The following is a 26,168-nucleotide window of genomic DNA, read 5'->3' on the forward strand; positions in this document are numbered from 1 at the left end:
CACGCAATATGTTTTATATTTTACTCCTTTCACTTAGCATAGTGTTTTTGAAGTCCATTCATGTTGTAATGTGTATTAGCATTTTATTCTTTTTTATAGCCGAACAGTGGTCAATTGTACAAATAAATTACATTTTATTTATCCACCAGTTGATGGACATTTGAGTGGTTTCTACTTTGGGGCTATTACGAATGATGCTGCTATGAGCATTCTTGTATAGAAGTCTTTGTTCTTTTGAGTAGGTACTCGGAAATGGAATTGTTGGATTGTAAGGTAAATTTATAGTTAATTTTTGGGGAACTGTACTTATTTCTTTTTTTTTTAAAACAGGTTTATTGAGATATAATTTGTCTACCATAATATTCACCTGCTTTAAGTATACAATTCAATGAATTTTGGTATATTTACAGAGCTGTCGAATCACCACAATTTAATCTTAGAACACTTCTATCACCCTGAAAAGAAATCTTGTGCTTATTTATAGTTGCTTTCCCTTTCCACTCCCAGCCCTATGCAACCTCTAATTTACTTTATGTCTCTGTGTATTTGCCTTTTCTAAACATTTCATATGAACTGGATCATATGATATTTGGTCTTTTGTGTCTGACTTCTTTCACTGAGCATAATAAAGTAAAGGTTCATTTATGTTGTACAATGTATCATTGTCAAATGATATTCTATTGTATGGATATACCACATTTTGTCTACCCACTCTTCAGTTAATGAATATCTGAATCAGTTCCACTTTTTATCTATTGTGAATAATACCACTGTGAATATTCACATACAAGTTTTTGTGTGGACATATGTTTTCATTTCTTTTGGGTAGATCCCTAGAAGTGAAATTGCTGGTTATATAGTAAGTGCACATCTAACCTTATAAGAAACTATTTCTAAAGTGGCTGCCCCATTGACATTCCCATTGGCAATACATGAGGTTTCTAGTTTCTCCCTATTCTCACCAACCCTTGTTATTGTGTCTTTTGTATTATAGCTGCTCTGGTGGACATAATGGGATATTTCACTGTGGTTTTAAGTTGCACTTCCTTAACGACCAGTAATGTTGAACGTCTTTAAATGTGCTTATTTGCCATTCATATATCTACTTTAATGACATGTCTATTCAAATCTCTTGCCCGTTTTTATAGTGGGTTGTTTGTTTTATTGTTGCGTTGTAAGAATTCTTGATGTATTCTGGATATATTATCGGATATATGACTTAAAATTCATTTTCTCAGTGATATCTGGTGAAAGATTTTTGAAGAGAAAAGGGACAAGACAAAGCTGTGCTTCAGAAAGATAGTCTGGCAGCAGTATGTGGGATGAATGGAAGGGGACAGAGAAGTCTCTTTTAATACACCTTTTTAAACTGTAATATAGGGAACTAGCATAGGCCAAGTTTCTCAAAATTCCCTGGGAATCAAAGGGTTATAAGCAGCTATTTATTGAAGCCTGTTTACAGTCCAGTTAATAGGTAAACCAGAATCAGTGAAACTAGTCAATCTGGGGGAGTGCAAAACCTTTCAAAAGATTTTCCTGCATTAGAAGAAGCAGAGAAATGGGGGAGGAGAGATGAGTGGCTATTCCAGAGCTACATAAATAATTTCTAGCTTTGGATGGGACAGTTGGGAACTTCCTTCCCAGGTGCTGTCACCCTGGTGTTTACTGGTGGGAAACTAGGAAGAGCTGGTTCCCAGCCCTTGTATTTTGATTGGCGAAGAAGCCAGGTTGTTGGGAGAGGTGGGGCCCATTTCAGTGGTTCTCTTTGAAAAAGCCCAGCAAGATGTCAGGCCTGCTCTCAGTCTTCCTCCACCTCCTCCTCTTCCAGTTGGTTGCCCCGGTGACCTTTCGCCACAGCCGCTATGATGACCTCGTACGGACGCTGTACAAGGTGCACAACGAATGCCCCTACATCACGCGGGTTTACAGCATCGGGCGCAGTGTGAAGGGGAGACACCTCTACGTGCTGGAATTCAGCGACTACCCCGGAATCCACGAGCCTTGTAAGCCTCGAGCAATTCTTGGAGTGTGTAGGGCTGGACCCTTCCTTTACAAATGCAGTGATCAGGGATGCGGGTCGGGAGGGGGGTCCTGGGGAGGTCTGCAGACCCCTCCACCTAGAAAGTATCACCTCTTCCTCAACCTATGCTTAGCCCTCAAATAGCCCCTGCCTCTGGGGAGCTGCAACACCAGTTCAGGCTCCAGTTCATTCTTCTTCTTTGGGTTCTAGTTGCTCAAGACCTTAATTGTAAAAGATGAGTCTTCTTCCCTTCTCCCATCCTACCCCTTCCATTCCTCCTATGACCCCTCTTTTCCCCTTGCTATTATTCTGTCTTTCCCTGTCCAATGCCTCAGGAGACATAAGCAGAAACAATCAGCTCTTCTAGTTCTGTCAGGAAACTGAAAGGTTTAGGGATGTTTTGGGGTGGGAATGAGAATGGGGTAGAGAAGGGTATCCTGGAGAGGGTTTGAGGCCTGAGGTATTAGTTTTATTCATTGGGTTATTTTTTTGTTAGTTCGTTTCAGTTATAAAAAGCAATCGATGTTTGGATTAAAATTAGAAATTAGAGAAGGAAAGAAAACTCACTCATAATCCCATCACTCACAGATGACTATTGTTAACATATTTGTGTACACCCTTCTAGAATTTTTCCTATGCATATTGAACCTCCCTTACATACACACATAATTTCTTTTATAAAATTGGAATCATACTATAAACTACATTTCTCATTTTATAGTCTTTTGTGAATAGCATCCAGGTCTGTAAATGTAGATTTACATCATCATTTGGCTGCATAATATTTCATTGCATGGTTGTATTTAACTGTGGATATATTGATAGACCTAAGTTGTTTCTAATTTCTCGTTGCTTCACTTATAGCAATTGTGACATTCAAGTTACGTCAGTTCCTCCTTCAAACTGTCAACTTCAAATCTCTCTTTTCCATTCCACTTCCATACCCTCCACCTTAGCCAACACTCTGCCACAGTCTGCTGAAATTATTGCCCCAGGTTCCTTCTGACCCCCTAACTCCTAACTGCCACCACTCTTTGAACCTTGCATTTAGCACAGAAATGCCTGGATAATTTCCCTAAATACTGATATAATCTTCTCAATCCCTTGCTTAAAAACCTTCACTGACAATCTCATAGCCAGTGGATTCTGTCCATGACAACTTCAGAATATTACAAGGTCAGAGAGGAGGGTACAGTGGGGGAAAGGAAGACTGTGATTAAGTGAGGACAAGGGCCTCGCTTTGAAACTCTACTTGCATAGCGAGCACCTGGTTTTACTCAAGTTGTTTGTTCATTGTGGAAGCTCGTGGGTGCTAATGGGCATTATAGAGTTAGCCCCTCACTCTGCACCCCCTTCCTGGTGCCTCCTCTACTTTCTAGCATCCAAGCCTTCCTTGAAACTTTTTTATACTATTTAGCCCTCATCGATCCTTCTTTTCTCCGATGCCTATAATTTAGCTGTTCATCAGTTCATTCCTTTCATTCATTTGTTATTCATTCCACAAGTATTACTGATTATCTACTATATACAAGCACTTTTGTAGACTCTGAATATGCAACAGAGAATAAAGCAAAAACCTTGCCCTCAGGGCCTTAATTCTAGCTGGGTAAGACTGGCAATAAATGGGTAACTAAGTAAATATATATTATATCGGAAGAAAATAAGTGCTATAGAGAAAATAAACCAGGAAAGAAAGACAGGGAATGCTGTGGAGGACTATGGATTGAGTGGAGGATGGAGGTAGGAAAATCTTCTTTATTGAGCATGTGATAGAGCATGCCATACTGATATCGGAGAGGAAAATGCTGCAGGCAGAGAAAAAAGCAGGCGCATGCTTGGCATGTATGAAGAACAGCAAGGAGGCTCCTGCAGCTCCAGCAGAGTGAACGATGGGAGAGCAAGAGACTAGATCAGAGCAGTACGGTCAGGGAAATCAAGCAGGAGGAGATCCTGTACGGTGTTACAGGTTTTGTAAAGATCTGGCTTTTCCTTTGAGTGAAGCAAGAAACCACTGAAGGGTTTTAAGCAGAAGAGTGACATGATCTGACTTAAAAACTTTAAAGATCACTCAGAACAGGGTTCAGCGGACTACAGCCCTAGGGCCAGTTAATTACCTTTTTTGATAAATGAAGTTTCTTTGAAATACAGTCTTGCCTATTTATTTTAGTATTGTCTGTGGTTGCTTTTGCTGCAAGAGTTGAGTAGCTGTGACAAAGACAATATAGCCCATAAGCCCAAAGTATTTCCTGCCTGACCCTTTACAGAAAAAAGTTTGCAGACTCCTGACTCAGGAGAATATGCTTTAATGGAACTAGGCAGATGCAAGGAGTTCAAGGAGGAAATTTATTGTAATAACCCAGGTGTTAGACTGGGGGCTTGAACCACGATGATAGCAGTGGTTGTTATGAGAAGTGGTTATATTTTGCATATATTGAAAATAGACAAAAGAATTTGACCACCTACTAAGTGCAAGGCACTATGCTAATTTCTACGGGGCAGTGGTTGCCAACTTTTGGATTTCACAGACGTTAAAACCAATTTTTTTTTTTAATAAATAAGAGAGATTGGAGGGGACTAAAATAGTTTTTTTTTTCCCAAATTTTATTTTACTGCTCAAAGATGTAGAATACTACCTGCCATCTGTTATCACCATTCTTGCCTAAAAGAAGGGATATTTTTACACGAAGAAAGTAAGAAAACCAGAGTCGGGGGAAGGGAGGAGAGGGGAGGTAGATGACGTAAAAGGGGTCATATAAGTGGTGACAAAAAGAAATCTAACTATGGGAGGTCAACACACAATGTAAATATATATGCCTTCCTGTTAAAATGTTTAGCTGAAACTTACTGGATTTCGTTAACCAATGTCACCATAAAAAACTTAATTAATTAATTAATTAATTAAAAAGGAAAAGTAAGAAAGACATAATCTAAGATTAAGGAAATGCACTAAGATCAAAGGCTCTGCATTATGGAGAATGCACTACATGATCCTTTTGGGTATTAGACATTCCTTTAGGAAAGATGGCTGTAGGTATACTGAGACGAATAACAATGAATCACATCCTAAAGAAAATTAAAAATCGCATACATTGCAAAGGCCAGGTCCAGTAAAGAAAGTAGGACATGTGCAAAGCTGGGTGAAATAGTAGAAAGTGGTACGTATCATAAAAGGGAAGTGCGACAGCAAGTTCACTCCCAGCAGACAGAACTCAAGTTGGCTTCACAGAGCCCACAAGGATGTTAAGGAAGATTTGGAAATGGGGAGAGGAAGAAGTCAAGAATCAGAAAAGTCATGGAGGCAGGAAGGTGGGTAGAAGGGAAATCATGGAGGATGGAGAGGAAATCACTTGGCCGGAGCTTTCCCCCTTCCTTTTAAAAGGGTTCAAGAACGATTTACTTTAAATGGTTCCAGACGCTCTTTTCATGACCTCAATTCTTACTTCAGTTGAACAGTGAACCTAGCCAAAGAGAAGATTAAGGAATAAGACGTAGGTACACTCCTTCCTACTCTGTGTCTCGAAACACAATGTTCTCAGATATGAAGGAGAGATTTTAGTTTCCTACCAGGAAAATTAAGTTTCCAACTAAGATAATTAAGAACTGTTATGTTATAACCTAGAGTACTTTATGTGATCAGATCTTGGGGAAAAAAACCACTTTTATCCTGAAAAAACTTGTCTCTAAACAGCAGGGAGCTACTGTAACCACTCTCTGGGCTTTGGTCTCCATCATATTAATTAGCTAGATGACCTCAGACAAGTATAACCTCATGCCTCTCCAGTATCCTCATCCTGAGGCTAAAAATGTCCACTTGAGGGGTTTTCTGTGAAGATTACCAATAGTGAGCATAAATGCCTAGTACACAGTAGGAGTTCAATAAACAGTAGTCATTATTATTCCTGGCATGAAGTTTTGTAGCATTTGTAATTGCAATTTGTTTGAATTATTATTGGAAAAGACCCAACGGAAGTATGAGATTCTCTTTGATCCATTACTGACAAAGAGGAAAAAGGTCCCTTTGCAAGATTAGGAATCAACTTGCAAGCTTTCCCCATCTTTTATCTTCCTGCATGTTTTTCTCACGCTCGCAGTGGAACCAGAAGTCAAGTACGTAGGGAACATGCATGGCAACGAGGTGCTGGGCCGCGAGTTGCTGCTGCAGCTGTCGGAGTTCCTGTGTGAGGAGTTTCGGAACGGGAACCAGCGCATCGTCCGGCTAGTGGAGGGCACGCGCATTCACATCCTGCCGTCCATGAACCCAGATGGCTACGAGGTGGCCGCCGCCCAGGTACTGAGCCTTGCGGTGAATAAAGCCATCTTAAGGAATAAAGTGCAAACCAGTAGACAATGTATCTTCTCTGTTCCACTGTCAATGTCATTATGTAATAGAGAAGAAACCAATAGAAATATAATCGAGTATGAACACTTGGCTTCAGTCCTTTGGCACCCTACGCCATGAATGTGGGCTCTCTCTGAGCTTCCTTTCCAGGTGACCTCGACACCTTTTCAGCTGACCTCTCTTTCACTGGGAGGATCAATGAGGCAATATTTGTGACAATACTTTGTAAACTGGAAAATACTATACAGGCATGAAGGGATATTGCAAAATAGACCTCCTTCCCTGACTTTTAGCTTGGAACCCTAAATACTCTACTGGCTCCCACAAGACACGTTTGCATTTGGGGAGTGGGGAATTAGGAAGATTGAGCATTTCCCGGAATTGCGGAGTAAGGGGTTAATTCGAGATTCTTCATACTTTCTTATATTCTGTAGGTTGTTTTCCTTTACTAGTATAGTACTCAGCTTTTTAAATTCTTCATTTTAGAGTTATATTTGCTGGGGAGAGATAAGAAAAAAAATGTCTGTGGGCTTTTACTTTATTTCCTAACATAAATACAAAATGTCAGTGTGCCTAACTTTAAAGTGGTGATACTTTTTGTGGCTGTGCATCAGAATCTTAAGTGAAGATTTTTGAAATACATATTCCCAGATCGCCCCATTCCCCTTCTCAATCTACCGAATTAGTATTTTCAGTGGGTAAAACCAGGCACCTGCCTCACACAATGATATATTCCTTCAAAAGCTATATTTAATCCTGATCTGTTTATTTGTGGGTTTCTTTCTTTCTTTCTTTCTTTCTTTCTTTCTTTCTTTCTTTCTTTCTTTTCTTTCTTTCTTTCTTTCTTTCTTTCTTTCTTTCCTTTTTTTTTTGAGAGGTGTTGTAAATTGAAACTTTTTTTTAATTTAAAAATATGTTTATTTGGAGTAGATGATAAATTTTTCATTTTTAAGGCTAGACTTCACTATAAATTAAAAAAATATTTTATTGTGGTAAAAATATTCAAGATGAAATCTATCTTCTTAAGAAAATTTTAAGTGTACAATGCAGTATTATTGACAATAGGTAGAATGTTGTACGGCAGATCTCCCAAACTTACTCATCCTGCTCGACCGCAATTTTATGCCCATTGTTTAGTGGTCCCCATTTCTCCCTCCCCACAGCCCCTAGCAACCACCCTTCACTTCCTAATTCCATGAATCTGACCACAGGGTCCCATATAAGTAGAGTCACTCAGTATCTGTCCTTCCATGACCAGCCCATCCCAAGAGTATTTTTAAACCTACCTGAGGCCGCGGGGAGTAGAGGCAGGGAGGGAAGCGGAGCCAAGATGTTGAACCAAACACAAATTTGACCCTTGCCATCTCACAACTGTCTGCTGACATGACTGAACAAATGAGAAAAGACAACTTTGACCCTCCACTGGAAATCAGACAGGCGCATACTGACATGCCTCAAGACTTGAGTTCCCAAAACAGCAGAAAAATTCAAAAGACGTGTAGGGGAGAACCCCAGCCTGGCTGCTCTCTTTCTCTTGGCCAATCCTTGTACTGCAGTAAGAAAACCGGAGAAATTCTCAGATCTCTAGTGGGATGAGGTGGAGTGGGAGGAAGTGGGGAGAACCCCTGCCAGCCCACTAAATTCTATAGCCATTTTTGGGGAGCCAGTCATCTCCACTCCCCTGTTGTATACTTGCTCAGAGGGTGCAGATCTTGAGCCCAAACCCAAGAAAAGACCCATTGGGTTCTCAAACTCCCAGAGCTACCTGTCATACCTATAAGAAACCTTCACAGGGAAGACCTGCCTGGTCACCAAACTTTAAAGCCACCTGTGGGTAAGGCAGAAGAATGCCCTCGCCTCCCCACAACGATGTCCAAGTCTTAATCCCTGGGCCTGAGAATATGTCACGTTACGTGGTAAGGGGGAATTAAGGTTGCTAGTCAACTGACCTTAGAATATATGGGATTATTTGGATGGGCCTAGTATAACCAATCACGAGGGTCCTTTAGATGTGAAATAAGGAGGCAGAAGGTCAGAATCAGAGGTTTCAATGTTATGCTGCTGGCTTTGAAGATGAAAGAAGGGCTCATGAACCAAGGAATGTGGGTGGCCTTTAGAAGCTGGAAAAGTCAGGAAACACATTCCCCTAGAGCCTGTGGAAGGAACGCAGCCCTGCTGACACCTCAGTTTTAGTCCTGTGAGACTTCAGATCTCCAAAACTCCAAAAGATAATAAACTTGTGCTGTTTTAAGCCAATAAATTTGTGATAATTTGTTACGGCAACAATAGGAAACTAATACACCACCAACCCTGTTTATGTGAACCCACTGTTAAGGGAATCCTTTACTTGCCTGCTTAACTAATGACCCAGTGTGAGCAGTAATTCCAATAGGTAAATTAATAAAACTCTTAATATGGACACAGGTAAGAGCTATGTTGATGTGAATAAGCAAGGAGTGAAAAACCTCTAGAAGAATAAGAAAAATCATTATCTTATAGAAGTGAAAAATCAAACTCCAAACAGAAAAATCAGATAAATGTTTTTCGCTGGGCAGAACTGATGTAGAAAATGTAAGAGGACTTCAAAAAAAAAAAAATTGTTCTTGGTGAAATCTAAAAATAAAATATGAGCAAGATGCCATGAAAAATGAAGAAATCTGAGAAAACTAAGATTTCTTAGAAAACTATGTGACCGGTAGTATATCTGTGAGATTTTAGCTGTCTGGCATCGAACCATTCGCCCTCTTCAAGGAACAGCCACCAAACTGGGCTCTGCTCTCTCAGTCCACAGGGCTCCCGTAGTCCAGGGGACTATTCCCCTTCTCCAATGCCACCCAAAACATTAAATGGAATTTCAATTTGGCAAAGGCCTTTGCACATATCTGTTTTCTACTGCTTTATATATTTTAGTTATGTATGTAAATATTTATCTCCTCATGTATAATATGAATTCTTAGAATGCTAGAATAATACTCTCTCATTGTTTCTTTCCCCAGTGTCTATCAGAGAGTGTATGGAAGATGGACTGGAATAAATGTTGGTTGACCAAATGGGTGAATGAATGAATATATAACCAAATAAATGAGAGAATTTGAAGTGTGAGCAGAGAAATTTGAAGTGTAAGCATGAGATTGATATTGCTCATAAGGAAGATAAGCAAGGATACTAAATTATAAAAAGTAGTAGGGGGGTTTATCATGGTGCAGCCACTTTGGAAAACAGTTTAGCATTTCTGGAAAAGTTAAACATAGATTTACCTTACCACCCAGTAGTTCTACTACTAGGTATCCATCCGCCCAAGGAAAAGGAAAACGTATGTCCACACAAAGAATTATACACGAATTTTTATAACAGCATTATTCACGACAGCCCCAAAGTGGAAACCACCCAGATGTCCATGTCCTGGGTTGAATAACATCCCCCCAAATTCATATCCACCTTGAATCTATGAATGTGACCTTATTTGGAAATAAGGTTTTTGCAGATGTAATCAGGTTAAGATAAAGTCATACTGGATTAGGGTGGACCCTAAATCAAATATGACTGGCGTCCTTATAAGAAGAAAGAAATTTATACAGCAGCACAAACAGATGGGGGAGAAGGCCATGGGAAGATGGAAGCAGAAATTGGAAGCATCTACGAGCTAAGGAACACCAAGGATTGGAGGCGACTGCCAGAAGCTAGAAGAGACAAAGAAGGATCGTCCCCTAGAGCCTTTAGCAAGCATGGCCCTGCTGACACCTTGATGCCAGACTTCCAGCCTCCAGAACTGTGGGAGAATAAACTTCTGTTGTTATTACCCTCCAAGTTTGTAGTAATTTGTTTTGGCAGCCCTAGGAAACTAATATAGTCTATTAATTGGTAAATGGGTAAACAAAACGTGATAAATTCATATAATGGAACTATTTATCTATAAAAAAGAATGAAGTACTGATACTTGCTCCAATGTGGAAGAGCCTCAAAAACATTGTCTAGTGAAAAAAACCAAACATATAATGTACGATCCCACATATGTGAATGTCTGGAAAAGGCAAATCTATAGAGATAAAAAGTTATTACCTAGGGCTGAAGGAAAAATGAGGAGTGACTGTAAATGGACATGAGTTTTTTTTTAGGGTGATAGAAACGTTCTTAAATTAGATTGTGGTGGTAGTTGTACAACTCTGTAAGCATCTAAAATTCATTGAATTGAACACTTAAAACAAGTGAATCTTATGGGATGTAAGTTATATCTCGGTAAAGCTGTTTTTAAAAACTAGGGGGTTTCATCCTGAAACATCCTACTCTTGTTAGAGCTTATTCTGAGATCTCTACCTCCAGCACGTGGTCCACAGGGAAACCTGAACCATGCCACTGAGGCTTTGGATAAGTTAAAAAAGAAAATGCTATATTGTTTGATAGATTAAGCCAATACCTAAAAAGAACTGTATGGTGTTCTTCAAACATAGGATCCATTCTGAAACTTCATGTTTTTGTCTCTCCATTTTCCCCCAGGGCCCAGACATTTCTGGGTATCTGGTTGGCAGGAACAATGCAAATGGAGTGGACCTGAACCGCAACTTCCCCGACCTCAACACCTACATCTACTACAATGAGAAGTATGGAGGCCCCAACCACCATTTGCCCCTTCCAGATAACTGGAAAAGTCAGGTATGAGAAGAAATTTGCATACAGAAACTGGTAAATTTCTTCTAGCAATCCTCGTATCACTAAACAAGCAAGAATTAAGCATTAACTCCATGTTAATGTGTCCAAAGCAATAATAATTGTGCCTTATGACTCTTTACCTTTATTCCCTCCCCTAGCATAAGGCCTTCCATGGAGCTCCTGCTCACACAATGTTTGATGGCCATGGTAATGAAGGAGGTGAAACAATATTTAATGGCCATGGTAATGAAGGAGGTGAAACAATATTTTACAATCTTACACAATTCTTAGCTAGTGTTTCAGTTGATTATTCTAGTATTGTATGGTGAATGCATCAAACAGTGTTATCCGTCCCTGTTTTATAGATGTTACGCTTATAGGTAAGAAAAACTTAAATCCACACAGCTAGTAATTGATGGAATCAGAGTTAAAACCCAGGTCTTCCAATTCCTAATCCAAAGTTCTTTCTACCACACTGTACTGTTGACACAGAACTCTAGCATTCTATAGAGAAATCTCTCTTACATGTGATGAACTATATGCTCATCAATTAGCTTTAGAAAGAAGTTCAGAGAGTCTCACCCTTATAGTTTTCCTCTTCCTTCTTTATTTGACCCTTGACCACTTTACCACACTCGTTTCCCTTTCTCTCTCTGTCAGAAGATCCCACCCGATCTTCTCAGGCCCTTCTCCCCAGGAGTCCTGTGGTGCCACCCCCACAGCATGAAGGTTTCTGCCTGCTCTCAGGAATAACTACTGTCGTCTTCAGAGCTTCACTGCCACTCTGTTTTTACACTGTTTGTGAACATGTAAATTTAGAGACTGGGGAGAGAAACAGAAAAAGAGATGTAAGGCTTTCTATTTGGAGTTTTCTAGATGGAATAGTCTCAGTTGGAAATGAAACAAAAGTCACGTTGACATGTTTAGATTTTATACAGCAGCTATACTCTTGGCTCAAGTAAATAATAAATCAAAAATATCTTTGTACTAGTCAGCATATCCAGCCAGAAGAGTGTTTTAATTTATCAGCTTATTGAAGTAAAATAAAGCAATTGAGCTAATTAATTAGATTCTCACTTGCTCCACTCTCTGAATCTTAGAAGAAAAAAAGAGAATGAGAAATAAGTCTCTCTTCCTCCTGGTGGGACAGCCTTGAGGGGGAGGAACAGTGAGAGGCTGGTTTTGTTCTAATGGAGAGAGGCTGAGGTCACAGAGAAAGGACTGCTTCAAAAGGGCTGAGCCCTGGTCGTGAAGCAGGACTGGCACCCTTGGTATTATATCCATTCTGATTGGGTGAAAATCAATCCCTATTCACCCACTTCTCCCTGGGATAGGAAAGATGGGGCCTGTGCCCAGGAAGAGCCATTAACACATTGACACCACATAACCTCTAAGCACATCCATCCTGAGAGGAGGAAGAACATCGAGGACTGTCAATTATTTACTTATACTGCAAGTCCAAGTGGATGCAAGGCTTTCCTTAGATGCCACTCACTAGCACTATAATATGCAATAGAAAGGGTGGAATTTCACTAATTAGCCAAGACTGGCCCATATTACACTATTTCTAATCCATGAAATTTGGGTATGATCACAGAAGTGGGCTCCACATGTCAACATTACAGCAGATGTGTTGGGTTAAGGAGGAAGTTGAAAACGATGACTTTAAACCAGCATTTTTTCAGATTTATTTACCAGAGCCCTAAATTTCTGCAAAGGCACCTCAGAAACCATTGGAACAGTGGATAAATTGGAGAATGCTTTCTTAGGGGCCAAAGAGAGGCCAAGCTAGGGTGTCTGTCTGTCTGTCTCACCCTCTCTCTTTCTCTTCCCTTCTCTCTCTCATAGACTTTATTTTTAGAGCTATTCAAGGTTCACAGCAAAATTGAGCAGAAAGGGCAGAGAGTTCTCATTTACCCCGTTTCTCATCAGCAACATCCCGTACCAGAGTGGTGCATTTGTCACAAGTGATGAACCTATGTTGATTCATCTTTATCACACAAAGTCCACAGTTTACATTAGTGTTCACTCTTCATGTGGTACATTCTATGGGTTTGGACAAATGTATCATGACACGTATCCACCATCATAGTATCATTCACCAGGGTTTCAGTGCCCTAAATGCTCTCTTCTTATCTATTTTGTACGTCAAGATTCTACATAAGGTGACATTTTGAAAAAGGGTTTCATCCACTTATTTAAAATTATCATGCGAAAGATCAAAATTTCTCCATCTACACTTCTCATATCTGTCTTATTCAGACATGCTACTGCCTCAGGCCACTTCCTGGCAAACTTATATGAACGGCCATTTGGTACCGTCAGTTGCAGCTTCTCCGCCAAGCTCTCCTCTCTCCTCAGGTGGAACCTGAGACCCGGGCTGTGATCCAGTGGATACGCTCCTTCAACTTTATTCTTTCTGCCAATCTCCATGGAGGAGCAGTGGTGGCCAATTACCCATATGACAAGTCCCTGGAGCATCGGGTCCGAGGTTTCCGTCGCACTGCCAATACCCCCACGCCGGATGACAAGCTATTCCAGAAGGTATGCAAAACAGTAGCTTGTCCGGCCATGAACTTGGGGCTTAGGAGAGTAACACAGGTCAAGTCAATAATGCAGGACCAGATTACGCACAGATCCACAGAAAATAATTGAAAACACTACTTGCTCATTAGGAGCTTATGCTCTAGTAAATTACATTTTTGTTTTGAGTATAAGCCATAAATTCAAGAAAAAGTAAATGTATAGGAAAGCTTTGTAGTACAATTACTACAGTGTAAAAAAGTATTTAATCTGATGACAAACAAGAAATATGCCAAAAGATTAATAGTGCTGGTGATAAGCAAGTGGCATTAAATGTGAATTTGGGAGACTCTAACTTGTAATTTTATGGTAGTGTGGCTGTATTAATGAAAAATAGACCATGCATGTAAAAAAAGATTTACATAATAGTTCGAAACAGCAATAGAATAAAATTAACAAATTATTTTATAGTTAATATATTAAGAACATAATTTATATAAATAAAATTAATAACATTAATTAATTATGATAATTACAACAACATTAATTATTAATTCATCAATTAATGAATTGCATAGAGAATAACACCAATTGTTTCTTGGCAAAGCAAGTATACTGTGATATATTCTTCTCCAATAATCTCTCTTTGTTCACTGTTATAAAATAGTAATGAAAAAGAATTAATAGAGATTCTAAACATATTCCTCTCCCTTCAACATGCATCTCTCACCCATAAACCATGGTTCTCTTAGTCTATGGCCATCCTACCCTGAACAAGACTCGTCCTGTCTGATCTTGGAAGCTAAGCAGGGTCAGGCCTGGTTAGTACTTGGATGGAAGATGACCTAGGAAGATCAGGTGCTGTAGGCATAAAAAAATTAAAAAATAAGAGATTGTAACCTGACAAGTTCCTTGCAATCTGTCAACCAAGGGTTGCTTTGCCTAAAAACAAAGAAACAAACAAACGGACAAAACCAAGAACTATCTTATTTGTTCTTTTCTTTTACAAAACTCAGCTAGAAAATGGAAAACCTAGAAAAGGATTAAAAAGAATGAATGGCCAATTACAAAGATAGTCACAGGGATGTAAAGTACAGCAAAAGGAATATAGTCGCTAGTATTGTAAGAACTATGTATGGTGTCAGATGGATGCTAGACTTACCAAGGTGATCACTTCATAGGGTAGACAAACACCCAAACAGTACGTCGTGCGCCTGAAGCTAATATAATATTGTATATGTCAACTATAATTGGAAAATAAATTTAAAAAAGAGAAAATGGTACACCTAGAAGGGAGCTTATTATCATCTAATGCCATCCTGCGGTTTGTACTTGGAGACATTTAGCCCCAAGAGAGTGGAAAACTCAGAACACAGGTTTTCTAACTCTAGTTCACCATACACACACACACTCACACACACACACACACACATATCTTTATGTCTGCTGGTATTTTCTTCACTAAGGCAAATAATCAGTTGTTTATACCTAGTGGGATTTCTTGGCTTCACTCTACTTTTCTGAGTATGAGCGTTGCCATATGGGTTGGGAACACCCATGGTCACTTCTGCCCACTTTTCCTACAGCTGGCCAAGGTCTACTCCTATGCACATGGATGGATGCATCAGGGCTGGAACTGTGGGGACTACTTCCCAGATGGCATCACCAATGGGGCTTCCTGGTATTCTCTCAGCAAGGGTGAGGAGAGGCCTGGGTGCAACAGTGCTGTGAGCTGAAGTAGAGTAGGGCTCGTTTCTCTTTCTAAAATTTTTTTTTCCTCAGGGAAACAACAGAAATACTATCGAATTTCGCATTCAAATAGAGATCTGAAAATGGCAAAGTCTTAAGTTAGCATTTAATCATTTTGCAGTTCATTAAAATTAAGGTAGGGACACCTCGTGGTCTTTTAAAACTGGTGGTTTACACAATAGATTAGGGCATAGGAGGGAAAATATGTAGTCAAGTGGTTAAGTGTGGGCTTCAAGGGTATATTGGGTTGAAACCCAGTTTGCTCATTTACCTGTTATGTGGCTCAGCCCAATTACTTAACCTCTCTGAGTTTTGGTTTCCTTATCTGTACATTAAGAATAACAATACTTGCCTCATAATTTTGATGTAAGTATTAAATAAAATAATGCACATGAAGCATTTAGAAATTCCTGGCTTATAAATGTTAGGCGTTTTCTCACTACCATGGAATTATGCTTCACATAGGACAGATGAGCAGAGGAGCCGGCCTGGACACAAACGGTTCCTCTGGTGTATGCTCTGTCCCCTGCCAGCCCATCTCTCATGAGCAGGAGTTTGCCAGGACATTGGCCATTGATAATGTAGCAGAAACCTCCAGCAAGAGGCTTCTCTCTCTACTCCTTGGGCCTTTGCCATCCCTCGGAGTGGAGATAGAACCTCTGTTTATGAACCTTCAGTAGATAAGGAAGCTAAGGATAGGGAAGAGGCTGAAGCAGGAAGCTGGGATCTTTTGGAATCATGTTTTAGCAGTTGTCTTTCCCCATCCTCTCAAACCTGACCTGCCCAGAGCCCGTGTAGTAGAAAGCTCTCTGGTGAGGACTGAGCTGATGGCTGGTCCTGTAAAGAGTGGGGAGGAAGAAGGTTAGGTGGCTGAAAATTCACTTGAACAAAAGGCAAGGAGACTCTGTTGAACTTTACTTTCTTTAGTTTGCATCAGGACAGCAATAGTTCTTTTTTTCCCTCCAAAATATAAAATATCAAGTATACTTTTTAAAATTATACTTGTTCCTCCCCCTCCCTTCCCATCCTCTGTAAAAGCATGGGCCATACCTCCGCTGAGAATCATTGCCCCAAATTAATCTGGTACAACTTCAAGGTCATTAAGTACATCAAAATGATTATTCCAACAGTGTGGTCTCTGGACCAGCATCCTCAGCATTATCTAGAACTTGTTAAAAATGTAACTTTGGGAGTCGCACTCCATATCTTCTGAGTCAGAAACTGTGGGGCTAAGACCCAGCAATCTGTATTTGACTGGAAGGTGCAGCCTTCCAGGTAATTCTGATGCAGAGAGAGAACCAATGTAACAGGCTATAGTTGTTTTTCAACTTTCCTCATTCTTTCTGTAATGGCTGTTTGCATGCTTTGGCTTAGCTAGCAGGTGCAAGTTGATTAAACGGATAATTTTTTTAAATGGATAACCCAAGTAAATTTGTGATATAAACACCATTCTAATCATCAGAAATATATTTGGAAATAATTGATCTAATGGAATAATATAGAAGATAGAAACAAACAAGTGTTCGATAGAGAAAAATCTAGCTGCCTTCTGCTTTTTCTGGAGTCTGTTTATCTTGGATAACTATTTTTCAGGTTAGTGCTATGTTCTCAGGTACGAAGAGGGATGTGAAAACGAGATATCTGTCTCATCCCTACCCTCCCAGGTCTGACCAACATCATAGTTCAAAGGGGAAATCTGTCCCCCGGAAAGTAGTACATGTGCACAGACTAATAATGTTAAGATGTGGCTAATAAGAGGACTTTGGGGATGCTAAGAGGGACGAGAAGTGAATTTAAGTTATGAAATGGAAAAGAGTTGAGGGTGGAGATGACAAAATGAGCATTTATGAAGAGAGAAAACTGGAATGATAGAAAGGCACGTGAACTGGGAAATTGGGGAAAGGTTTTATGGAGAAGGATAAATGGAGATCAAGAAGTAGAATGGAAGATAATGGGGTGCATACGGAGAAACTGTGATTAAAGAAAGTTGATGTGGGGCATCGGGTGGGAACCTGGCTATGCAAATCTGCTACTGCCCTCTTTCCCCTAGGAATGCAAGACTTTAATTATCTTCATACCAACTGTTTTGAGATCACGCTGGAGCTGAGTTGTGACAAGTTTCCTCGCCAAGAGGAATTGCAGCGTGAGTGGCTGGGTAATCGGGAAGCCCTAATCCAGTTCCTGGAACAGGTAAAGTTGAATTATTTAACCTTCATGGCTACAGAAAGAGAAGAGTTTTCCAATGGTAGGTAAGGTGGCTCAGGTCTCCTTTTTGCTCTGACTCGATCTGAACTTCTACCAATAAAATCTATCCATTCAACATTAGTGAGCATAATTATCTGTCAGAAACTACTAAATGCTGGAGATTCTGAGTAAACAAACAAATATCCCCACTCATATGGAGTTTCTATTCTAGTGGAAGAGACACACAGACAATAAATAAACAAAATAAATTTTATAACATGTTAAATGCAAAATACTATGAAGGAAGTCTTACAGAGAAGGTAACGTTTAAACAGTTATAAAAGAGGTATGGGAAAAAAACATGCAGATGTCTAGAGAAAGAAGGATTCCTCGATGAAGACACAACAGAAAATACAAGGCCAACAAGCACGTGAAAGATGCTCAACATCACTAGTCATTAGGGAAATGAACATCAAACCATAATCAGACACTACCTCATACCCATTAGGATGGCTACTGTTAAACAACAAACAATGACAGAAAATAGCAAATGTTGGCAAAGATTTGGAGAAATTAGAACCCTGTACATTATTGGTGCGGATATAAAATGGTATAGCCACTATGAAAAACAGTATTGCAATTCTTCAAGAAATTAAAAATAGAACTACCATATGAGCCAACAATCCATTTCTGGGTATATACTAAAAAAATACTGAAAGCAAAGTCTCAAAGAGATATTCGTACACTTATGTTTATAGCAGCATTATTCACGTTAGCCAAAAGGTGGAAGCAACACAAGTGTTCAACGAGAGATGAATGGATAAACAAAATATGGTATATACATAAAGTGAAATATCCAGCCCTAAAAAAGAAGGAAATTCTGCCACATGTTACAATATAAATAAGCCCCGAGGACATCATGCCAAGTGAAATAAGCCAATCACGAAAAGACAAATAGTCAAATTCATAGAGACAGAAAGTAAAATGGTGGTAACCAGGGTATGGGGAGAGGAGGAAATGGGAAATTGTTTCATGGGTATAGAGTTTCAGTTTTGCAGGATGAAAAAGTTCTGGAGATTTGTTGCAAAACAATGTGAATATGTTTAACATACTACTGAACTGTACGCTTAAAAATAGTTAAAATGGTAAATTGTACGTTATGTGTATTTTATCGCAATCTAAAAAACTTTTATTTAAAAAAAAAATCTGAGGCCAGGACACTAGTGAGACGGAAACAATCATGAGAATATGGGAGCGAGTAGTAGGAGGTGAGATGAGAGAGCAAACTGGGGCTGTGGCTTTATAGAGCATCATAAGGGCTTTGCTCTAAGATGAGTTTTGAGCAGACCTATGACATGATTTGATTTAGATTTTAACAAGATCATTCTGACTGCTCTACTGAGAAGAGATTATTAGAACAGGGTTGGGGAGGGGAAAGAGACAGAGAGAGTAGTTAAGGGCTATTATGATAATCTTTGTGAAGATCGAATGTAAAAAGATGAGACAGAAGAACTTTGAGGACTCTGAAATACAAATGTTTTATGATCATAGTTTTACAGTAAGTTTTTTCCTACAGGTACACCAAGGCATCAAGGGAATGGTGCTTGATGAGAATAACAATAATCTCCCTAAGGCTGTCATTTCTGTCAGTGGGATTAACCATGATGTCACTTCAGGTGGGTGGCCACTACCTAGCAGGATGAGAAAGAAGCTTCTACTTCTCCTTCTTCAGCATAATCAGGAGGCCAATAAGCCAGTGAGATGAGCAAGGACATCAAGGCCATTAGGGGTAGGGGACTGGAGGAAGAAAAGATGATAGAAGTGGGAACAGTGAAATCAGAGGCAAGGACCAGGAAGGTGCAAATGTAACATCTCTCAGCATCAGGAGCCACTTCCTCATACCATTTTGTTAGTGTTGTTTTATGGGTTTGAAGATATTAGTATCTCAGATACTGGTGTGAAATGGGTAGAAAAAAAAAAAGGACAACAAAACTGATGTTTAATCTTGTCCATGACAAAGACTTCTCGCTATACCTCCATTCGGGGAAAAGTTAGCAAGATGCATCCTATAGGCTTGTTGCAGGGCAAATTTAATGGAACCTCCTAGAATAGTACAGAATATCATGGCACAATGGTGTTGTAAACTGCCCTAGCTGAATTTGATCATGTACAACTCATAGGGACTTTTTGTTGTGTGTTTTGTGTTTTAAAGTAGAGCAGTAGCTACCAATGGTTAGGGACAGCTGAGGTCTGCCTGCATCCCACAACCTCCACACCGGAAAGGCTCAGCCATATTCTACCACACACACGTTTATTATCAAGCAAGCGTCTTACAGTTTAGACAGTCAGTTTAAATCGATGAAATCTCAACTTTAAGGAGATAATGTGTTCTTTAAGATGATCTCAACACATCCTATATGAAAGGCTCATTCAAGGCAAAGTCAGCAACATTCTAAAGGCAGAATTCTATAGCCTAATAATCAAGCAACAGATCACCAGAATCTTCTAGCCCAGTGGCTGGACCCAGGACTGTTTAGGTATCAAACCTCAGGCATCCCTAAGAGCTTCAGGGCTTCTTAGATTCTTATACCCTATTCACACAAGGGTGGGGAATGTCTAGCCAATCAACGTATATTGAATACCACTAATTTAACCAATAAGGGCCCACTTTGAACACCCATTATGCTACATTAATAAATTACTCATTTCACCAGTGGATAAACTCATTGATAACATTCATTATACCACTTAGCAAAGCGCCAAGTGTTGATTAGAGATAAAGATAGCTGAAGCTCTCCTAATACCTGTATCTGGAATTGGGCCTTTCTGATACAATGCTAGTTAACGCTCCCTCAGTTAAGAAAATGATAGCCCTGGGGTATGACTTAAACTATCCAACATATGTATAATGACATCCTGCTTTTGCCAAAGCATTTTAAAGTAAATTACAGACATTTAATAAGGGACAGAAAAGAGACTTTCTCATTATTTATTGTCTATCTGATTCTTAATTGCAGTGATTATTTCAATCGTTCATTGCTGTACACCTACAAGAAAATTTAAAGGCATAGTCACAATTGATTCTAAAGAGATATAAGCCAACAGAGAAATAGGCTTTCTTTTGAATTTTATTTTCTCCTTTTGGAGGTGATGGGAAAAAAATATTAAATGTAAAATTCTCAAAATCAGAACTTTAGTGGTCATTTAGTCCAGCCCTCTCGCTCAATATAAGATTACACACATACAGCACCACTAACAATGGTTGTCAGTCCCAGTGACACGAGTGCACGTTGTGCACCGAACACCTGTGTAGCCTTTCCAGGGCCCCTCATTCGCTCTCTGCTTAAGTGCTCACGATCTCATAAAGCCGTCTATTCCTTTCCTGGCAGCTCTGTGTGTCACAATAGTTTTTGCTTCTGTCTAGCAAAATCTTCCTCCCTGCAACTTAAACCCACAGTTCTCATGCCTGTTTCCTTAGGTGGACATTTCTTCACGGTGACTTTTTGAACATTGAAACAGAGGTCTCATTTAGTCTCCTTTACCAGGCAAAGGAGATATTCAACCTTTCTCCCGGCGACCCTTTACTGGACATGTCTGTTTTGAAAGAGAGAGTCTAGAATTAAACACAATACTCTCAGTGCAGAGAAGAGCGAAACTCCGACTTCTCAGGAGCTGAGGCCCACACTCCCATTATGTACAATAGCCTAAGATCGTTTTTAAATCTTAACCAGTTTCATCATGCTATTAAGAAAAATCAAGCTTGCGATCGGCTAATACCCTCAGATTGTTTTTCATATAAAGGTCCAATTTGGGGCAGATTTCTAAACAGCAGACTGAGTTCTATTCTTGACTTTTAGGTCATCACGGCGATTACTTCCGGCTGTTGCTTCCAGGTACCTACACTGTCACTGCTACAGCACCTGGGTTTGACCCAGAGACAGTGAGTGTGACCGTGGGTCCTGGAGAACCAAAACTGGTGAGTTAGGCGGACCTTCACAGCGCATTGTAAAGGTCACTTATACAAAATCACAAACAACCGATTGCATAGTTCTAATCTTTGCTAAGCTTCCCTTGCGCCATAAAAAAAAATTCATTACTCTCATACGCTAATTTTCATTCCGTCATTTTCCTATTATATCCTTCCCCACTTCCTTCTGACTTTTTGTTTTCTTCTGTTTAACATAGCGTAGTGATTAAAACTGCTGTCTGGTTCTAAATTCAGCTCATTTGTCCACAGACCGTGGACAAATTACCCAATTACTCTCATCCTCAGTTCTTCCTCTATAAACTGGTGATTATATACTTCCTTCACAAGAGATTGAAATGAGAAAGTGCATGTAAAGCATGCAGTACAGTGACTGACACCTAGAAAGTGCCCATCAAATATTTGTAAATGCCAGAGACCTTGACCAGATACCCGGGTTCCCATGGGTGGCATTCTTCTGGGCCATCGGCAAGGACTACCACCAGATGGCGCTCTGTCCCCTCCTGGTTCCCCGAGGGCCCAGAGAGCCTTGTTTCCTACTCGCCTCAGCGGAGAACAGGCTGCTCTCCAATATTCAAAACCCTCCATGGTTTTCTTTTATAGGTAGAATAAGAAGCAAAGAACTTTTTTCATCTACAGCCTGGATCTTTTGAGCTTTGGTTATATTAGATTAGAATCTCAGAGCTGAAGAGGCTCAGTGATTGTGAACACTAATTCAGTCCTATTTAATGATCATCTACAAGGCTGCTTCCTCACAGGTCAGCTCTTCCCTGGGGCCCCCTCATTCTGTCCAGTTTATTCTCTATATAACCCTAGACCCTCCCTCCCCTTTTTCTGTTAACTCAATGCAGTCAAGTCAAGTAGTTTGTCTTTTTAAATACAGTTAGAGGTACTATGTATCAGATACTATATGAGAGCTTTTCAGAATTATCTCATGTAACCTTCATAACAATCCTGCAAGGTAGATGTAAGCATCCACATTTGTGGGTGAGGAAATTGAAATTTCGGAAAGATCAGAAATTTGTCCAATATTATAGTGAGTAATTGGTGGGAGCCATGATTCAAATCTGTCAGCCTTTCAGGGCTACCTCGTTAGCCAGTATGTTACAGCCGGGGTCCCCAACCCCTAAGCTTTAAACCAGTACTGGTCTATGGCCAGTTAGGAACCGGGCCGCACAGCAGGAGGTGAGTGGTGGGCAAGTGAGCGAAGCTTCATCTGTATTTGCAGCCGCTCCCCAGCACTAGCATCACCGCCTCAGCTCCACCTCAGATCAGCAGGCATTAGATTCTCATAGGAGCACTGGTCTCTGGTGCCAAAAAGCTTAGAGACTGCTGTGTTATAGGGCCTCATGCGAAGCTCATAACCTGTGTTCATAACCCCTTTCTTAGCACAAGGATCAGGGTTAAGAGTTCTTTAAATCCTTTGAAAATTCCTCTGAAATTTCTTGAGTTTCCCTTTCTCTCCTCCCAGTCCCTCCACTTCCACCCACCTCTTGCATATTATAAATGACTTCTTGCAGAGGCAGGAAGCAAAGAGTGCTTCCATTGCAGCCCATTACCTGGTTCCAATTTCCCAAACAACAGGTTCTCTTTCCTTTTTATCTTTCCTTGTTATGCCCCCTGGGCCTCATTTACCCTAAAATCAAATGATAGTTTGGCAGCTGTGTGCCTAAGTTTTGCATTAAAGCAAGTCTATTCGGTGCCAGATGCAAACAATTGCAAAACCTCTTCAGTAAAGCGCTCTACCTCTTTACCTCCTTTGCCATATAGCCTTTAAATAAATGAACATTACTCATCATCGTGTCACATATAACTCAGAGGGAGAAAAATCTGTTTTTTGGATTCAATTCCCAGACACAATAACAACTAAGAATCCACTTATTGATCACAGTGGAATCTCTCTTCTCAGTTCTAAAGCAGCGATCCATCTGACTGGGGGAAGAGAAAAGAAAAAGATCATTGACTAGAGGGTTATAATTAAGACTCAGATACCTCGCAGAGTCCAGTGTTCTCTCCTTTGCTTTTTCCCACAGCCTTCCGGATGTCATGTTCCTTTCATTCTCTCTGTCTTTGTTTTATTGTTTCTATCTCTTCATTTGTTTGTTTTTCTTTCCTAGATTCTTGCATAACTATGTGGGCAATAATAATGACAATGCAATTGGTTTTGATTTCCCCCACTTTGGGGAAGTAGAAGAAAAGTTGGCTGTAGATTTTTGTGGAAGGGGCAGGAAATAACTCCACGAAAGCCCTCTTCCTTGCAAGTTTTTTCACCCGCAGCTGGCTTCAGCAGCTCAAACTGTTCCAAAGGCTTGAAAGCCAAGGATGCCTCGGGGGAGTGTAGTTAGAACACTGTGCCACGCCCTTTCCCTTTGCTCTCTGGGTTGTTTCTACAGCCCTTGCACAGCCAATATATCCCAGCTTGTCAGTCAGTAGCATCTTTACATCTGTTTGCCATGACCAGAAGGGACGGACGTTTCCATGTATTGCTGGAAATGATGCATTAATGCGCATGGAAAAATGGAATTTAAGATTCCATACTAATAATCTATATCATCTCCTATTTGTATTTCTGAATAATATGGCGGAAAATTTAGTTCCAAAAGTCTGAGGCATTCACTGGCATGCCTGAGCACGGCACCTGTGATTCATACAGTCAACATAAAAGGGATTATTATGGCATCATCAATCTTAATTCTTGTCCTAGGCAGGCAACAATATTGGCGAAATCATAGTTTGAGGTATAGTTTTTTTCTAATACATATAAAATAAATTAATATTAAGTTCATCCAGAAACTCCCTATGTATCACCAGCGATTATATACCATTTTGGGGGGTGTGGGGGGAGGGAATATTAGCCAAACCTATATGACAACCACCAGTGCTGCTCTGGGTTGTTGCTGTAATAATTCTCCTTAGTCCCCCGCCCTCAGAACCTGGAACTGTGGTGAAACTGGGTCCAAATAGGTCTTCCTCTGATTTCAGTTCCAGGAAGTAGAAAACTGACTCCATCATTCTCCTTGCTTCTTCCGTTCTTCCAGGTTGACTTCCATCTCAAGAGAAGCATCCCTCAAATAACCCCTACGAAGAGAGTTCCCAGCGCAGGGCCTGGAAGCAGAGTCTTACCAAAGAAAGTGCAGCCCCGGGCAGCCAAGTAAAACTGCAGGAGATGAGGCAGCCGCAGAGTCCCTGAAATCCACAGTGCCCCAGGCAACACTTCGGAAAGTCTTTGACCCTGTTCTCCAATTACATGAAGCATTCCTTCTATTTTATTATCTGGGACATATTTAAATACAAACATATTCAGGACAATTCAGAATGGTCTCCATCTGTTCCAGGGGTAGGCCCTCTCTGCTGCGGTAGTACATGGATTTGGTAAGATTTTTCCAATTCTGGGGGTGTGGTTTAGGTCCTGAAGGCTCCACGCCAGTCCGCACTGCATCCAGGGACTGGTTCTGGCCAGCTGGCCCCTCTGTCGCCAGAGTCTAGCACAGAGTCTGCAACATCATAGGTACTTAAGATTTCTGAATGAATGGCTGAGATGCTGAGATGATTCATCATTGATATTGTTCCATAGCAAGACCAAGTGACCAGTTCTGAAATCCCAGAGGACCATTGCAATAACCAATAGCTTCTTGATAACAAAAGGATTTCACACACAGACACCTAGTACCACAGCTAGCTACCCATTTTCTTACATGGCCATTTTAAATAATATGCATCTTTTAAAACATTTTCTGGGTAGTAAGTGTAACGCAGATGCTCCTGTGGAGTGGTTTTGCCCTGCCTCTGTGCCAGCGACACACAGCACTCTCCACCTTGCTGAGTTCCCCAGAATGAACTCATTTATTCTAAAACTGTTATTGAGCACGTAGATACTACCAAAGATTTTGAAGAGATGTGTAGTCTTTTACCACACATCACACAGCACACAAATTCATAACCCCCCATAGGGCATGTTGAGCTTCCCAAGCCACCTGTCCCCAGGGCTTGGTGGGGGTTCTTTACTCTGCACCCCGTTTCAGGGCTCAGCCTCAGACAGCGCAATCTCCAGTTTCCCTCATTTGTTTCATCTCCTCCCACCCTCTCTGCCTTCCCACTCCCCACTCCCAGCTTCTAACTAACCCAGCCCTTTCTTAACATCGAGTAATTTCGCTCCTCTCAACAAGTAGCCTTACACCCATCAGGAAACAGAGGTGCTTTGGTGGTGACAGCCACCTTCTGTAGGAGGCCACCCAAAATTAAGATTGACATAGTATTTACTTTTCTGTTATTTGAGCAATCTCTCAATCTGTGGTCAAAAGGAAAGCAAAAGAAAATATATCTTCCCATTTAGAAAGGGTATTCTCTCCTCGGGTGATTAATACTTTCTCTACATCTACATATTTTCTTCCTTCCCAATTTTAATCCCATAATCCTTGGTTCCCTTCTTGTCATAAAGAAGCAGCTACTTGAGAGGGCTCTTTTTAATTCAGTGAAATGTTATGCCTGCAGTTGCCATATGCCCTTGACTTTTCCCAGATTATCTAAATATCATTTAATTGTTTTCAAGTTGCCTGGTACATAGTCACTTAACAGAGGTGATGTTTGCAAAGTATGGTCACAGTGCTGTCCCCGACACAGTCACATAATTTCATTCATTCATTCCTTCCTTTGTGGGACACTTATTGAGCCCTTGATCTCAGTAAAAGCAGAGAATACAAAGAAAAGAAGATGCAGCCAGT

General features: G+C 40.4%; 1 protein-coding gene across 2 annotated transcripts; it reads left to right on the top strand.

Annotated features, from left to right (window-relative positions):
- Nucleotides 1-1,492: 1,492 nt before the first annotated feature.
- Nucleotides 1,493-24,749, top strand: CPN1 (carboxypeptidase N subunit 1). 2 transcript variants are annotated; one of them, XM_039871524.1, is made up of 10 exons: nucleotides 1,538-1,644; nucleotides 1,829-2,003; nucleotides 6,112-6,308; nucleotides 10,854-11,009; nucleotides 13,368-13,550; nucleotides 15,116-15,227; nucleotides 17,329-17,468; nucleotides 19,039-19,138; nucleotides 21,320-21,438; nucleotides 24,486-24,749. In XM_039871524.1, exons 3-10 carry the CDS (start codon nucleotides 6,141-6,143, stop codon nucleotides 24,600-24,602), a joined length of 1,095 nt encoding a protein of 364 aa, XP_039727458.1. In that variant the 5' UTR covers nucleotides 1,538-1,644; nucleotides 1,829-2,003; nucleotides 6,112-6,140; the 3' UTR covers nucleotides 24,603-24,749. The 2 variants fall into 2 exon arrangements, with proteins under 2 accessions (XP_039727457.1, XP_039727458.1); XM_039871523.1 differs by having other exon boundaries at nucleotides 1,493-2,003.
- Nucleotides 24,750-26,168: the final 1,419 nt, after the last annotated feature.

Source organism: Pteropus medius, unplaced genomic scaffold, assembly GCF_902729225.1.
Source record: "Pteropus medius unplaced genomic scaffold, Ma_sr-lr_union100, whole genome shotgun sequence".
Lineage (NCBI taxonomy): Eukaryota > Metazoa > Chordata > Mammalia > Chiroptera > Pteropodidae > Pteropus > Pteropus medius.

Excerpts from the sequence above, each read along its gene's own strand:
- CPN1 (XM_039871523.1), top strand. The coding sequence starts at position 1,784 with ATGTCAGGCCTGCTCTCAGTCTTCCTCCACCTCCTCCTCTTCCAGTTG. Across the intron at positions 11,010-13,367 it reads CAGATAACTGGAAAAGTCAG|GTGGAACCTGAGACCCGGGC; the intron begins GTATGAGAAGAA and ends CTCTCTCCTCAG. Across the intron at positions 13,551-15,115 it reads ATGACAAGCTATTCCAGAAG|CTGGCCAAGGTCTACTCCTA; the intron begins GTATGCAAAACA and ends CTTTTCCTACAG.